At 39.0% G+C, this 13,980-nt stretch overlaps 1 protein-coding gene across 4 annotated transcripts in view; it reads right to left on the reverse strand.

Annotated features, from left to right (window-relative positions):
* DPH6 (diphthamine biosynthesis 6) overlaps positions 1-8,679 on the reverse strand; it is a gene marked incomplete at its 5' end in the record, with an annotated part of 217,059 nt that extends 208,380 nt beyond the window's left edge. For all 4 annotated transcript variants that reach the window (XR_014326080.1, XR_014326081.1, XR_014326082.1 and 1 more), the window contains 2 exons: positions 5,296-5,390; positions 8,639-8,679. Coding sequence is in view for 1 of the 4 variants with exons in the window: in XM_082835618.1 (XP_082691744.1) it covers positions 5,296-5,390; positions 8,639-8,679 (136 nt within the window). The remainder of the gene's footprint in view (positions 1-5,295; positions 5,391-8,638) is intronic.
* Positions 8,680-13,980: the final 5,301 nt, after the last annotated feature.

A 13,980-nucleotide genomic window follows, 5' to 3' on the forward strand; every position in this document is an offset into this window, starting at 1 on the left:
AAAGATAGATCAATGGAACAGGATAGAAAGCCCAGAGATAAACCCACGCACATATGGTCACCTTATCTTAGATAAAGGAGGCAGGAATGTACAGTGGAGAAAGGACAGCCTCTTCAATAAGTGGTGCTGGGAAAATTGGACAGGTACATGTAAAAGAATGAGATTAGAACACTCCCTAACACCATACACAAAAATAAGCTCAAAATGGATTAAAGAACTAAATGTATGGCCAGAAACTATCAAACTCTTAGAGGAAAACATAGGCAGAACACTCTATGACATAAATCACAGCAAGATCCTTTTTGACCCACCTCCTAGAGAAATGGAAATAAAAACAAAAATAAACAAATGGGACCTAATGAAACTTAAAAGCTTTTGCACAGCAAAGAAACCATAAACAAGACCAAAAGACAACCCTCAGAATGAGAGAAAATATTTGCAAATGAAGCAACTGACAAAGGATTAATCTCCAAGATTTACAAGCAGCTCATGCAGCTCAATAACAAAAGAACAAACAACCCAATCCAAAAATGGGCAGAAGACCGAAACAGACATTTCTCCAAAGAAGATACACAGACTGCCAACAAACACATGAAAGAATGCTCAACATCATTAATCATTAGAGAAATGCAAATTAAAACTACAATGAGATATCATCTCACACCAGTCAGAATGGCCATCATCAAAAAATCCAGAAACAATAAATGCTGGAGAGGATGTGGAGAAAAGGGAACACTCTTGCACTGCTGGTGGGAATGTGAATTGGTACAGCCACTGTGGAGAACAGTATGGAGGTTCCCTAAAAAACTACAAATAGAACTACCATATGACCCAGCAATCCCACTACTGGGTATATACCCTGAGAAAACCATAATTCAAAAAGTCATGTACCAAAATGTTCACTGCAGCTCTATTTACAACAGCCAAGAGATGGAAACAACCTATGTGTCCATCATCGGATGAATGGATAAAGAAGATGTGGCACATATATACAACGGAATATTACTGAGCCTTAAAAAGAAACAAAATCGAGTTATTTGTAGTGAGGTGGATGGACTTAGAGTCTGTCATACAGAGCGAAGTAAGTCAGAAAGAGAAAGACAAGTACCGTATGCTAACACATATATATGGAATCTAAGGAAAAAAATGTCATGAAGAACCTAGGGGTAAGACAGGAATAAAAACACAGACCTACTAGAGAATGGACTTGAGGATATGGGGAGGGGGAAGGGTGAGCTGTGACAAAGCGAGAGAGAGGCATGGACATATATCCACTACCAAACGTAAGGTAGATAGCTAGTGGGAAGCAGCCGCATAGCACAGGGAGATCAGCTTGGTGCTTTGTGACCACCTAGAGGGGTAGGATAAGGAGGGTCGGAGGGAGGGAGATGCAAGAGGGAAGAGATATGGGAACATAAGTATATGTATAACTGATTCACTTTGTTATAAAGCAGAAACTAACACACCATTGTAAAGCAATTATACTCCAATAAAAATGTAAAAAAAAAAACATACTTAGTTAATAATTGACAAATATTTGTAAGAAAAAGATTTAGATGCTCTTGATATATTCTATATTCTTAATTCAATAAAACATATAAACATATATAAATTCAGTATTGTTAGAGCAGTTACAAATGTGTATAGAAACATAACTTAAGCTAATAAGTAACACAATCACTGGTTGTCACAAGATTCCAAAAATATCAATATGAGTAAAATATTCAAAACAGTTGAGTCACATCACACTTTTTGGTGATATAAATAAGCTTAGAAATATATTGGAATATGCTTTCTGATTTCTTAACACTCTTTTTTTTAGAAAAAAGAATCATGAATATACACAAAGATTATTTGCAAAGATGTTCATCACAGCATTGTTTATAACTGATTAAAATGATAGTATATTCACATAATAAAATACTATGCAGCCATTAATATAATTATGAAGAGGACTATTTTCTAAAGTATGTTCTGCAGAATAGAAATTCCATGAGATATTAATAGGTATTGGATGAAAAAAAAGGACTCTGTGGTCAAATCAATTTATAAAAAATGAGGATAAACCATATTAAACAGGTGTTTTAACTGCAGTTCTTCCTAGGCTAATCTGCTTTAAGGTGCTCTAACAAGGGGAGAGTGTATGAATTATCTCTCAAAGTTATCTATCCACAGAACACTTATATTTTCATAGGGTATTTGTGTTCCAAAGACAATATCTAGAAAATGCTATGGTAGCATACTACTTAATGACAGGGAAAATGTTCACAATACATTATTACGTTCTCAAAAAGTTACAAAACAATGTTTGACATATATGTTTCTACATGCATATATGCCAAGCAGGTCTAGGATTTCCACTGAATGTGAAAGAATTCTATCAAAAGGCATGAAAAATGATATTGTAAGGGTCCTTCAATAATCAAAACTGCCATCATATGCTATCAGATTTTGGCTCACTAGATTTCTGAACCCACAGAACAGACTGGCTTTCATGTACTCACATTATTATTATAAATCTGTCTAGTCCTGGTCCCAGTAGGAAGGAGAGATATAGCCAAAGTTACCTAAAAACCTTTCAGATTACCTTCATCTCAAGTTTAAAGTAGATCTTTAAATGTATTAGTTTTAAAGGCAATTAATACAGTCGAATTAATATATTTAAATAACTTTGAGCTACTTAGCAAGAAACTTCCTGATGTTGGCCTAATAATTAAAAACACTTTACTGACTTCAAAAACCTAGAAGACAATTTTCCTTTAAGGCTCCATTTAGTCCCAACCACAATGTAACTTTTATTAATGGAAGCTACATAGCAACAATGGTATGAGAGCAAATAAAACCAAAAGGCTCCACTGTTGCCTGAAGCACCTCAATTAATACGCCACAAAAGTTCCTACTACAAATTTAAAGAGATGGCTTTGAGAATTTTATGACAAGTTCACATTTATCCCCATTGATGGGGATAAAGTCTTTTCCAGACTACCCACTGAAAACTCAGGGCTGTGAATTTACTTTAACCAACTTTGTACTGGAGTCATCTCTACCAGTTATTCCTCATTAAGATTCCTTTTACATGGTTGGGGGAAAAAGTCAATGATTCATTCAATAATCACCAACTTCCTGCTGACTTTAAATCACGATTAGCTAAACCCTCTCCATCCAGCAACCCACAGCCATCTATTCTCTTCCATTACAATGAGAGTTTTTTTCAGCTTTTTTTTTGTAATAAAAAGCTGATTTTTTCCAGCTTTTACTTTGTAATATTCCAATTCCATTTACTACTAAATTTTTTCTCACTAACAATATTCTAAATAAATAGCTCCATTCCACATGAGGCGTAATTTAAAGATATACTTTGCGTGTCATCTTACCACTCTGCTAGTGAACCCTGAGCACATGGAAGGTTATAAAGACAGTCCTTAACTTGGTTAAGGTTAGGATTTTTGGTTAAATGGTTAAATGTAGGATTTTTCAACTTTACGATGGTACAAAAGCTATATGCATTCAGTAAAAACTGTACTTCGACTTTTGAATTCTCATCTTTTCCCAGGCTAGTGATATGTGGTCGATACCCTGTGTGATGCCCAGCAGAGCCACAGCCCCCAGTCAGTCACACGATCACAAGGGTTAACAACCAATACACTTAGAAACATTCTGTACCCATACAACCATTCTGTTTTTCACTTCCACACACTACAGAATTCAATAAACTACATAAGATATTCAACACTTTATTATAAAATACGCTTTGTGTTAGATGATTTTGCCCAGTGGTAGTTCTAAGCACAGTTAAGGTAGGCTAGACTAAGCTATGATGATCAGTAGGTTAGGTGTATTAAATGAATTTTTGACAGGATATTTTCAACTTATGTATTTCAACATAACCATACTGTAAGTCAAGTAAGCTCTGTACGTTAATGATTCAGTACAAGGTAACTGTAATAATTCATATAGAAAAGCTGAAGATAGAAACTCCAGGGAATGAAATTATATCATGTACGTATTATATATTATATAATACAATCTGCTTTTTAAATACCAACACCTCTAAAGATAGAAAGCTTAAAAAACTCACTTGCCTGACTGGCCACAAGGGATAAGAAAATTCTTTCCTTTGGTAACAGAACACAACCTGCAAGGAAATTCTGCTTCTTCTTTTATAATATAGAAGTTATAGTGTAGTTCCCACTCACCCTTAGTCAAAGAATTTTCTCTTTATTATTTAAAGTCAGAAATAGGAGGTTATTTTCTAAACATATCACTTTGAAAAAGCTATTATCATTAATCATCAGAAGCCCAGTACAAAATCCTGAAGTGTATGTTTATCCCTGACCCGCTACAGGACCTCCACGGGACCTGTTCTATTTCTTCCTATAAAATATTTCTAATCTCTATCTTCCCCACTTTACTTCCAGCATTACTTGGGTCTCAATCAGAGAAGGAAAGAAAATGCAAATATCTGACTGAAATAACTGCTCGCTCTTGCAGAGCTAATTCTAGTTAGTTCATTATTCATTTGTCCATCAATAAACCTTGAGTGAATGCTTATCAGAGGCACAGAGCTGTCCCAAGTGCTGAGGAACAATTAAAGGAACACAAAAGATATGACCTCTCCTCTCAAGAAGCTTACAAACAACCTATTTGGGCATAAAGAAAAAAAAAAGACAAAATACATAGAAAACAACTGTAAAATGATATAAGAACAAAAATTCAATATACTGGCAGCACTGAGGAAGGAAGGAAGGAAGGAAGGAAGGAAGGAAGAAGGAAGGGAGGGAGGGAGGGAGGGAGGAAGGCAGGAAGGAAGGGAGGAAGGAAGGAAATATTTAGTGCTAAATCCAGATTCAACTAAATTTAGTGGGTGCCTATTTCATGCCAGGAATATATATTATCATTTATTAATCTATGTCTTACTTCCCAAGCTCCAAGAAGTTGTATCTTATTTAACTGTGCATTGCCAACAACACTTGGAAAAGTGTTGTAGTGGAACAGCAGTGCACTCTGAAGTAAGAGGATTCAAGTCTCAGCTCTGCAAGTTTATCCTAGCTATTTCACCTTGGACAAATTTATAAAACTCTAAGCTTCAGTATCTTTGTCTAATAAAACTTTCTAGGAGTTCTTGTGAGGAGTAAAGGATATGTAATTGAAAACACTTAGCATAGAACATAGCAGATAACCAGTGCTAAAGATATATGAGTTCCTTTTATTGTTTGCATACTGCATACAATAGAATGCGATTATGAGGTTGGAGTTTCAGTCATTTAGAGAATTTTCTGATAGTTATACACTTACCTTGGTTTTCAGGTGGTCTTAGATTTGCTAAAGCAACAATCTGATGCCCAGCAGCAATGCACTGCATCATATTATAACAGCTGTCCTTCCCACCACTAAAAAATAAAGAAAGAAATAGATGAGACAAATATCAGGTTACTGACCATTATCTGACATAGACTCATTATAGAAATAGAACACATTTTTTTCAGCTTTTCAGAATATTTGAGGGACTATTTTACATTAGAATGCAAAAAACACATGTAATTTCCATAGCATACACAACTGATCAAACGAATCTGATTATCTTAGACTGCTACTCACAAGGGCTTATGAAATTATATGCCATTATAACAAAGACTATGCTAAACAAAAAATGGCAACTCTTTGGTTTGTGATAGTGGCTTTGCTTAATATAAAGTGTTTTGCAAATAAAATATGATTTAATTTTACATTTCAGTTAAACTATTATATATACTTCTCAGATGAAATTTTCTATGAGAAAGCAGAAAAAAACATGTTCTGTTCCACTTTAAGAACTCTAACAACGGTCACCATCACCAATTAAAGGATCAAATTAAAGATCTGAGATCCTATCAAATGACAAAGTTTGATGTACTTGGTGGGTTCAAATTCTGTAGAGGTTGAAAGCAAAATGCTGAATTACACTGATGAAGTTAAACAGCAGTACTATCAGTACTTCATCTTTCAGCCATCACTACACATGATGGCAGGACAAGGCCTGAGTCATAAATCTAATAAACAGATTGACAGGAAATTCTAAATTCTGGTACCAAATCTACCTACCTAGCAAATAACTTATTCAAGACCAATAGTCATTCATCTATAACAAGGTTGAATGGCAACCTTTATACTATTTCAGGTTAGTACTCTCTTGCATGTTTCTTCCTTTCTTTTATCTTTGTCTCTCTTCGTTTTATTCCTGTTTCCCTTCATTCTAATCTCTGCTAAAATCTGCAAATGTACCCCCAGATAATGTTTAGACCTATTTAAAAGCAAAGAAACCAAGAGACTGATTATCCTAGAAGTTGGACCTTTTGCCTTTTATTTTAGTTCCCAGCATTTGTCAGCCTCTACCATATTCTGATCAGTAACAACTGTCATTCCAGAACTTCTCAAGGGGAGAGAGATTGCAAGGGGCAAAGTGAAGTTACACATCATGCTCTCTCCCCTCAGCTTCTGATGTTTCCCCCAAGTACCTTTTTCACAACTTCTCCTATTGAACCTGTTTTATTTCCCCAGGACAAGATGATCTAATTCTTGAGAATATTTAGAATATTAAAGATTAAAGGGTATACATCCACAATCAGAACTTGTCCTTTTATTTTAAAATATGCTAAGATTTCAAATATGATTTTAAAATAGTATTTCCCAAATTGTGTTCTGTGGAACACTAGTGTCCGACAAATACTCTAACAACAAAAGGTTTTAAAGGTCAAATTAAGTTTGGAAAATTCTGAGTACCTTACTCACTTCTTAGAACATCACAAAGTACATCAGCATATGTTAGGGAAGACATCCTTCACAAGATCAGAATTTCAGTTCCCAATTCTGGAACACCAAACTAAGTTACTCAATGTGCTTGGGTTCACATGCTTCATTATAAAATTAGAGAATGGTCTAACTAATCCTCAAGGTGTCATTCAACTGTAAAATTCAATGATGCAATCTTTTGTGTATTAGGAAAATATGCTCTTCATGGTCCAAAGATAATGTAAGAATCTTGGTTTCACTTATTCCCTAGAACACACACACGTATCCCATCTCTTAGTGCACACACTAAATATATTTATTGCAAGCAGATTCACTGTATTAAGTTTAAAACCAAATACATTCAAGTGTATATGCATACAAATGTATATATGTATTATGTATGCATTCATATTTGTATGTACATATTATGTTCTGTACTCCTACTTATGTCTTCCAACATTTATACAGATCTTACATTTTACCAACGATTTTCCAACATTGCCTTTTTTAAAAGTAATTTGCTTTTTTATTATAAAAGTAACATATGCACATTACAGAATATCTAGTGTAATGGATTATACCAATCTTCTCTCTTTCCCTTCAACATTTCTGAGATTTTAGTTAAGTGTCTCACTTTAATGGTTAAACTTTGGTAAACTGCATGTGGATATGAATCACTCATTTCTTGGACTGCTTTTTGTTCTTACTTATCTAGATCAAATATAGTCCATAATGTTGGAAGCTTAATCACATTGTTTATAGAAGAAATTCATTGGGAAAAAAAAATTATTTTGGCATTATAGTCCAGTATCCTAACAATGGCATTGAAGTAAAAGATGTTATATCGAGTCCTTAATAGGTCATACTATTGTCAGCCAGTATTAATTTCGTAGGTCACTGAACAAAAACTTTCATGAAATCGTCAATGGGCTTCGCATGGTTGCCCTCTATTCATCTCACTCTATACAGATCCAAAACTCATCAAACAAATGTTCAAGTAGTCTGAACTCCCTTTTGCATTTTGTTGTTTTTTCCCTTTTGCTTCAGTTTACAGATTGAGTATGGAGACATTTAAGCTGACCAATCTTTGGTCGTCATAGGACTTAATTTAGACACCTAAAAACATGATGGGTTATTAGATTTCAAACTCCTTTTGGAATATGGAGTATGTTACCGTAAGGTCACTTTTCTAAAAGCAATCATGAGTGTTCAAAGCAATGGCAACTGGATCTAACATAAAACAGGATAATTCCATCTCTATCCTTGAGCACCAAAGTAAAATACATCTATGCCATAAACAGTCCAGTCACTAATGGGACGGCAGGCGAGGGAGAGGTGGTCTTTTGCGGGAGGGGGCGGGGCTGGTAACAACCTAGGGAACCAGGCAGGACCTGAGGACCGGCAGAAAGACTGAAGGGAACTACAAAAGAGGATGAAAAATGAGAGAAAAGGGTGGGAGAGACTCAGTAAGTGGCGTCAAGCAGTGCCCCTCAAACTTCACAGCCCATTACAGTTTTTGAGAATCCGACCCCGAGTCGGGTCTGAGTAATTTAACCAGCCCTCGGGCGGTGAGACCCAGACATCAGTAGTTTTAAAGTGAAACCAATCTGAACCCAAGTTTGGGGCCCAGAAGACCAGGGAGGCGGCGACGGAGAGAAAAGAGGAGCGCCAGCCCGGGACCGGGGACCAGCCAGGCCGGGTAGTAGCCCGAAGGCTCCGCCTCTTCCTGCTACCGGGAGGAGCCGCCGAGCCCCCGATACACGGCTTCTGCAGGGACACCGTCAGTTCGGCGGCGGCGGCAGCTCCCGCCACTCAGCAGAAAGGGACTGGAGGCAGGAAGGGAGGAGGAAGGCGGCACCGGGGCGGTTACCTGATCAGAGCCGCGACCCTCATGCTGGGCGCAGTGCGCATGCGTGCGGCGGAGGCGGGCCGACGCCTCCGTGACGTGCGCAGGTCCTCGCCCGGGTGTTCGTTCCGCCGCCTGTCAGGCGACTGGTGCTGCGGCCCCTGCGGCCGCCCACGGGGCACCTGGACGCGGAGTACGCGCCACCTTGGCGCCTAGTCCCTGAGGCACGGAGGTCCCGGCTCGGAAAAGAACGCTGTTTAGGCGCGGCCTAACCACCTAAGTGAGGGCACTGAAGCTGCCTGGGGAAGGGCAAGGCCCGCGTCGCCGCGCTCGGGCTCGGAGCCCTGGATTTGTTTGGGTAGGAGAATGTTCAAAGTCCTTTATGCTGCCCATTGAAACACTTGTGGACATGCAAAGGGAAAACAAGTTGGTCTTTATTTCCTCAGCCAGCCACCCACCCCTTCCCCAGAAAGAGCTGCACCCTTTAGTTTTTTAGCTTTTGTCTCCTCAGTGCTTCCAACTTACCTCTGGGGCCGCTCCTAGGACTGCTGGGCTCCCTGTGGTTTGGGCCCTTTGTGTAATAAAGCAGCTTAGAAGCTGATTAAGGCTCATCACCAAAGAGCAGTGTCCTTGCAGAAAGAAAATCTAATTTCTAAATTTATTCACCAAGTATTTATTGAGTGCCTTTTATTTACCTGGCGCTGTTTTAGGCTCTTGGGATACGTCCGTGAATAAAACAATCACCTCCTGTGGGAGATTGCCGGGTGTGCTTTGCAAGGATAGAGCGGCAAAATCAAACCAAAAAACCCACCAATCACCTCCCTCCTGGAGTTTACATGGGGGTGAGGAAAGCAGACAGTATACTGCCAAAAGGTTACGTAGCATGTTGAAACATGTTAAGTGCTATGAAAAAGAATAGAGCTTGAGAGGAATCAGGAAGGAGGTTGTTGGCCTGTTGGGAACAGGCCCAACTGGTCCGCGGCCTGTTGGGAACGGGGCTGTACAGCGGAAGGTGAGCAGTGGGTGGGAGAGCCAGGCAGCAGAGCAAAGCTCCATCTGCCGCTCCCTTGTTGCTCCCATTACCGCCTGAGCCATTCCCCCACCCCCAATCCGTGGAAAAATTGTCTTCCACAAAAACCAGTCCCTGGTGCCAAAAAGGTTGGGGACCGCTGCTCTAGACAGAAGAAAAAAACCAGAGCCGAGACCCTAGATGCGTTATGTGTTTGTGGAAAAACAAGTTTGGCCAGTGTGGCTGAAGCCTCAGAGTAGTGGGAGATGAGGTTCCAGTGATGGAGGGAGGGAGATCATATAGGTGTTATTGATACCAACCATGGTTCTTGACCTTGCCCAATCAATAGAAGGTGACAAGAGGCCAGACAAGAAATTCAGGCAAGCAGGAAGGAGCAAAAACAAGTAATAGTTTCCCTTAATAACAAGTAACAGATTCCCTTGCTCGCTCCCCGAGGGGGTGGGGGGGCAGCTGGTTCCTTACATGGGGTGAGGGTAGGGGGGTGTCCAGGGGTTGGCTGGGAGTGGTGGCTTAGGTGGTTTGCCCACCCCTTTGGTGGTGTTGCGTGCAGGAGGCATGCACAGCACCCTGCTTTTGCTCCTGACACCCTGTTTTTGCTCCCAGCTCTTTTTTTGGTCTTTTTGTATCTTGTTTTGTATAATTTCCCCAACTGAGCATGCACACAGTTATTTTTAGTCCCTTATAGTTTCTTTGTATTTTGTTGCTCAAGGAGCTGTTTGTCCATGTGAAAGTACTGCAGCAAAGTGTACCACATCCCAGGTCCCAGCCTGTCTTATTATTACCAACCCTTTCAAGTTGGGCTCCAACAAGGGTCCTCCTGCCTGGTTCGTTCAGAAGCAAAGCAAAGCTTTATTCTTTGGTCAAAGAACGGAGAGGTGTGAGTTCTCGCTCTAGAAGACAAGCTCTCCCCAACAGGCCATGGGCAGGGCAGCTTTATGAGGTTCTTGTCAATAGGGTGGGGCACAGTTGTGTTCCTGGGGGCACTTTAGACTTAAGTGTTGGGTGCAGCATTTCTGCACAGGGTATGTTGTCCCCATCTTGAATTGAGGTGTTGTGTGCTAGGGCTTTTGCCCACAGCCCAGGCAATTTGGGCCTGATGAGAGTCTAGTTGGGGAGATAAGACAACTGCATGAAACAAATATTCACAATACAAGAGGGCATATTTTGAAAGTAACAAGTTATGTAATGCATATGGCAAGAGTCCCATGAGTTGAATCCACAGGAAAAATTCTAGAAAAAAAAACAGGACTTGAATGATGGGCCGAAATGAACAGGAGGAATAGGTAGACCTTACAAACAAAGACAGATAAAGGAATTCAGAGCATGTCACTCCAAAAATGCCACTTTGGCATATTGATTGAGTTAAGGGCACTTGAGAAATAGCAGATGCAATAAGGGCATTCTGAACTCCTTTTTATTTCTGAAAGCAGGAGATAAAAGCCCATTGTAAAAGGTGCCTTCTCTGTACTCAAGAGAAAAAAAGATATTCTCGTTGCCAGAGATGGGAAATGGGGAATCAAGGCCAAAAGAAATCTGTGCAAACAGAACTTGTTAAAAATATGGATTCTTATCTTCCTTTCACTTCTCCATATAGTTTAGTTACTTTTCTACAATTACCTCTCTTTGTTCAACCTACTATAAAAGCATGTAGGTTCTGCCATCTTTTGGGGGCTGGTGGGGAGGGGAGGATCTTCATTCTGTTGTGAAGGCTCCCATGTCCATGTAAGAAATTTTAGTAAAACTTGTATGTATTTTTTGCCAGTTAATCTGCCATAGGCAAGTTTAATTCTTAGCCAGAGAACCTAAGAGGGTAGAAGAGAATTTTTCCTCCCCTACAGGAATGAGTATGGTGTGTTCAGCAGTAGTGGGCAAACCTGCCTGATAAGTTGTAAGAGTATATAAGAGAGAAGGGAAAATAAGTTGGATGGATAAACTAATGCCAGATTATCCAGTGCCATGGAAAGCCAAAATGAGGAATTTCAACACCAGTATTTTTAAAGAAATGCTTTAATTTACTTTGAAACTAATATACTAATCCTGAACATAGTAGCATACTAATATTGAAACTTCACAAAGTACTTTTAAAAAGACTCACAAGTTAATAAGGAGAACTCATTTTTAAGTAGTCAATCCATTTGTTGATAAGTAATTTGCCCAAACTTCAAGAAAAGTTGGCTTAGCAGGACCCCTATATGCATAGCATTCTACATGGATAGTGTAAAGGCTGCAGCTGCAGCCCAATGTCAACAAGATAACAGATTTTATACCAGCATAGGCTAAAGTAATTCTTTTTATAATATATTGAAATGACTTGCCCAAGATTCGCCTTTCAAAGACATTGTGAGCTCACTTCCTACAATCTCAAACTGTTATAAATGACTATGTATTAGTTTATAAAGCCAACAAAATAGGTGAATGGAAAATCAGCCTCAAAAAATCTCAGTTCCTTGCCAGTTTACTTAGGGGAGACTCTTCATAGCCAAATACTGTTGCTGGTAATAAAAAGTTGCAAGCTGTCACTGAATTCTGCTTCCTTGGCAGCACATCCTAAGGATGTACTGATTGATAAAGATTTAGATAATCAAATCAAAAACCCTATAGGTAGATAGTCCTCAGAGTTCTTGAGAGGATTTATCAATACAACTCAAGCCAGTGCATCTCTCTGAAGTCATGCCATACAGGGAATCATTGGAAGATTTCCTGGTGAGGATTTAGGAAAAAAGGAATTAAGTGATTATTTGGAAGATTTAAGGGCATCGTTACATGAGTGTCTGATGCATTTATATTAATAATGACAACTTATATGGGCCAGGCACTCTCCTAAGTGTTTTAGGTGTAGTGATGTAACTATCGCAGCAAATATATGAAGTAGGATACATTGTTATTCCCATTTGCAGATGAGAAAACTGAGCACAAAGAAGTTAAATAAGCTGCCTGTTTTAGTCAGTTTGGACTGCTTTAACAAAATACCATAGTGTAGGTGGCTTAAATAACAGACTTTCTTACAGTTCTGGAGGCTGGGAAGTCTGAGACAGAATGTCAGCATGGTCTGGTTCTGATGAGAGCTCTCTTCCTGGTCTGTGGATGGATGTACCTTCACGTGGTGGAGAGAGCCTTTTCTTATAAGAGCACCAATCCCATTCACGAGGGTCCAATGTCATGACTTAATTACCTCCAAAAGACCCCACCTCCAAACAACGTCATATTGGGGATTAGAGATTTAACATACGAATTTGGGAGTACCTCAAACATTCAGTCTGCAGCACTGCCTTGAATCCTACACCTAATAAGTGGCAAAATCAAGATTCAAACCCAGGCAGCCTAGCTCTAAAGTCTATGCTCTTAACCACTGTACTATATCTGCAACTGAAAAGGCCAGCTTGTTATTCTGGCAAATATATACTATTTCCAAAATATATTTGGAAGGACATTGCCATCATTCACTTCCTAAATTTCCTTTTTCTATGCTTCCAAGCTGACCAATACTTTTTCTGAAAGACACAATTTTCTTTTTAATTGGAGTATAGTTGCTTTACAATGTTGTGTTAGTTTCTGCCGTACAGGAAAGTGAATCAGCTTTATGCATACATATATCCCCTCTTTTTTGGATTTCCTTCCCATTTCGGTTACCACAGAGCATTGAGTAGAGTTCCCTGTGCTATACAGTCAGTTCTCATTAGTTATCTATTTTATACATAATGTATATATGTCAATCCCAATATCCCAATCCACCCCACCTCCTCCCTTCCCCCCTTAGTATTCATACATTTGTTCTCTATGTCTGTGTCTCTATTTCTGCTTTGCAAATAAGTTCATCTATACCATTTTTCTAGATTCCATATATATGCATTAATATATAATATTTGTTTTTCTCTTTCTGACTTACTTCACTCTGTATGACAGTCTCTACGTCCATCCACGTCTCTGCAAATGGCACAATTTTGTTCCTTTCCATTGCATATATTTACTACATCTTCTTCATCCATTCCTCTGTTGATGGACACTTAGGTTGTTTCCATCTCCGGGCTGTTGTAAATAGAGCTGCAATGAATATTTTGGTACATGACTCTTTTTGAATTATAGTTTTCTTAGGGTATATGCCCAGTAGTGGGATTGCTGGGTCGTATGGTAGTTCTATTTGTAGTTTTTTAAGGAACCTCCATACTGTTCTCCACAGTGGCTGTATCAATTTACATTCCCACCAACGGTGCAAGAGGGTACCCTTTTTTCCAAACCCTCTCCAGCATTTATTGTTTCTAGATTTTTTGATGATGGCCATTCTGACTGGTGTGAGATGATATCTCATTGTAGTTTTGATTTGCATTTCTCTAATGAT

This window comes from Leucopleurus acutus (genome assembly GCF_964270905.1).
Source record: "Leucopleurus acutus genome assembly, chromosome: 1".
In the NCBI taxonomy this organism is placed as follows: Eukaryota; Metazoa; Chordata; class Mammalia; order Artiodactyla; family Delphinidae; genus Leucopleurus; species Leucopleurus acutus.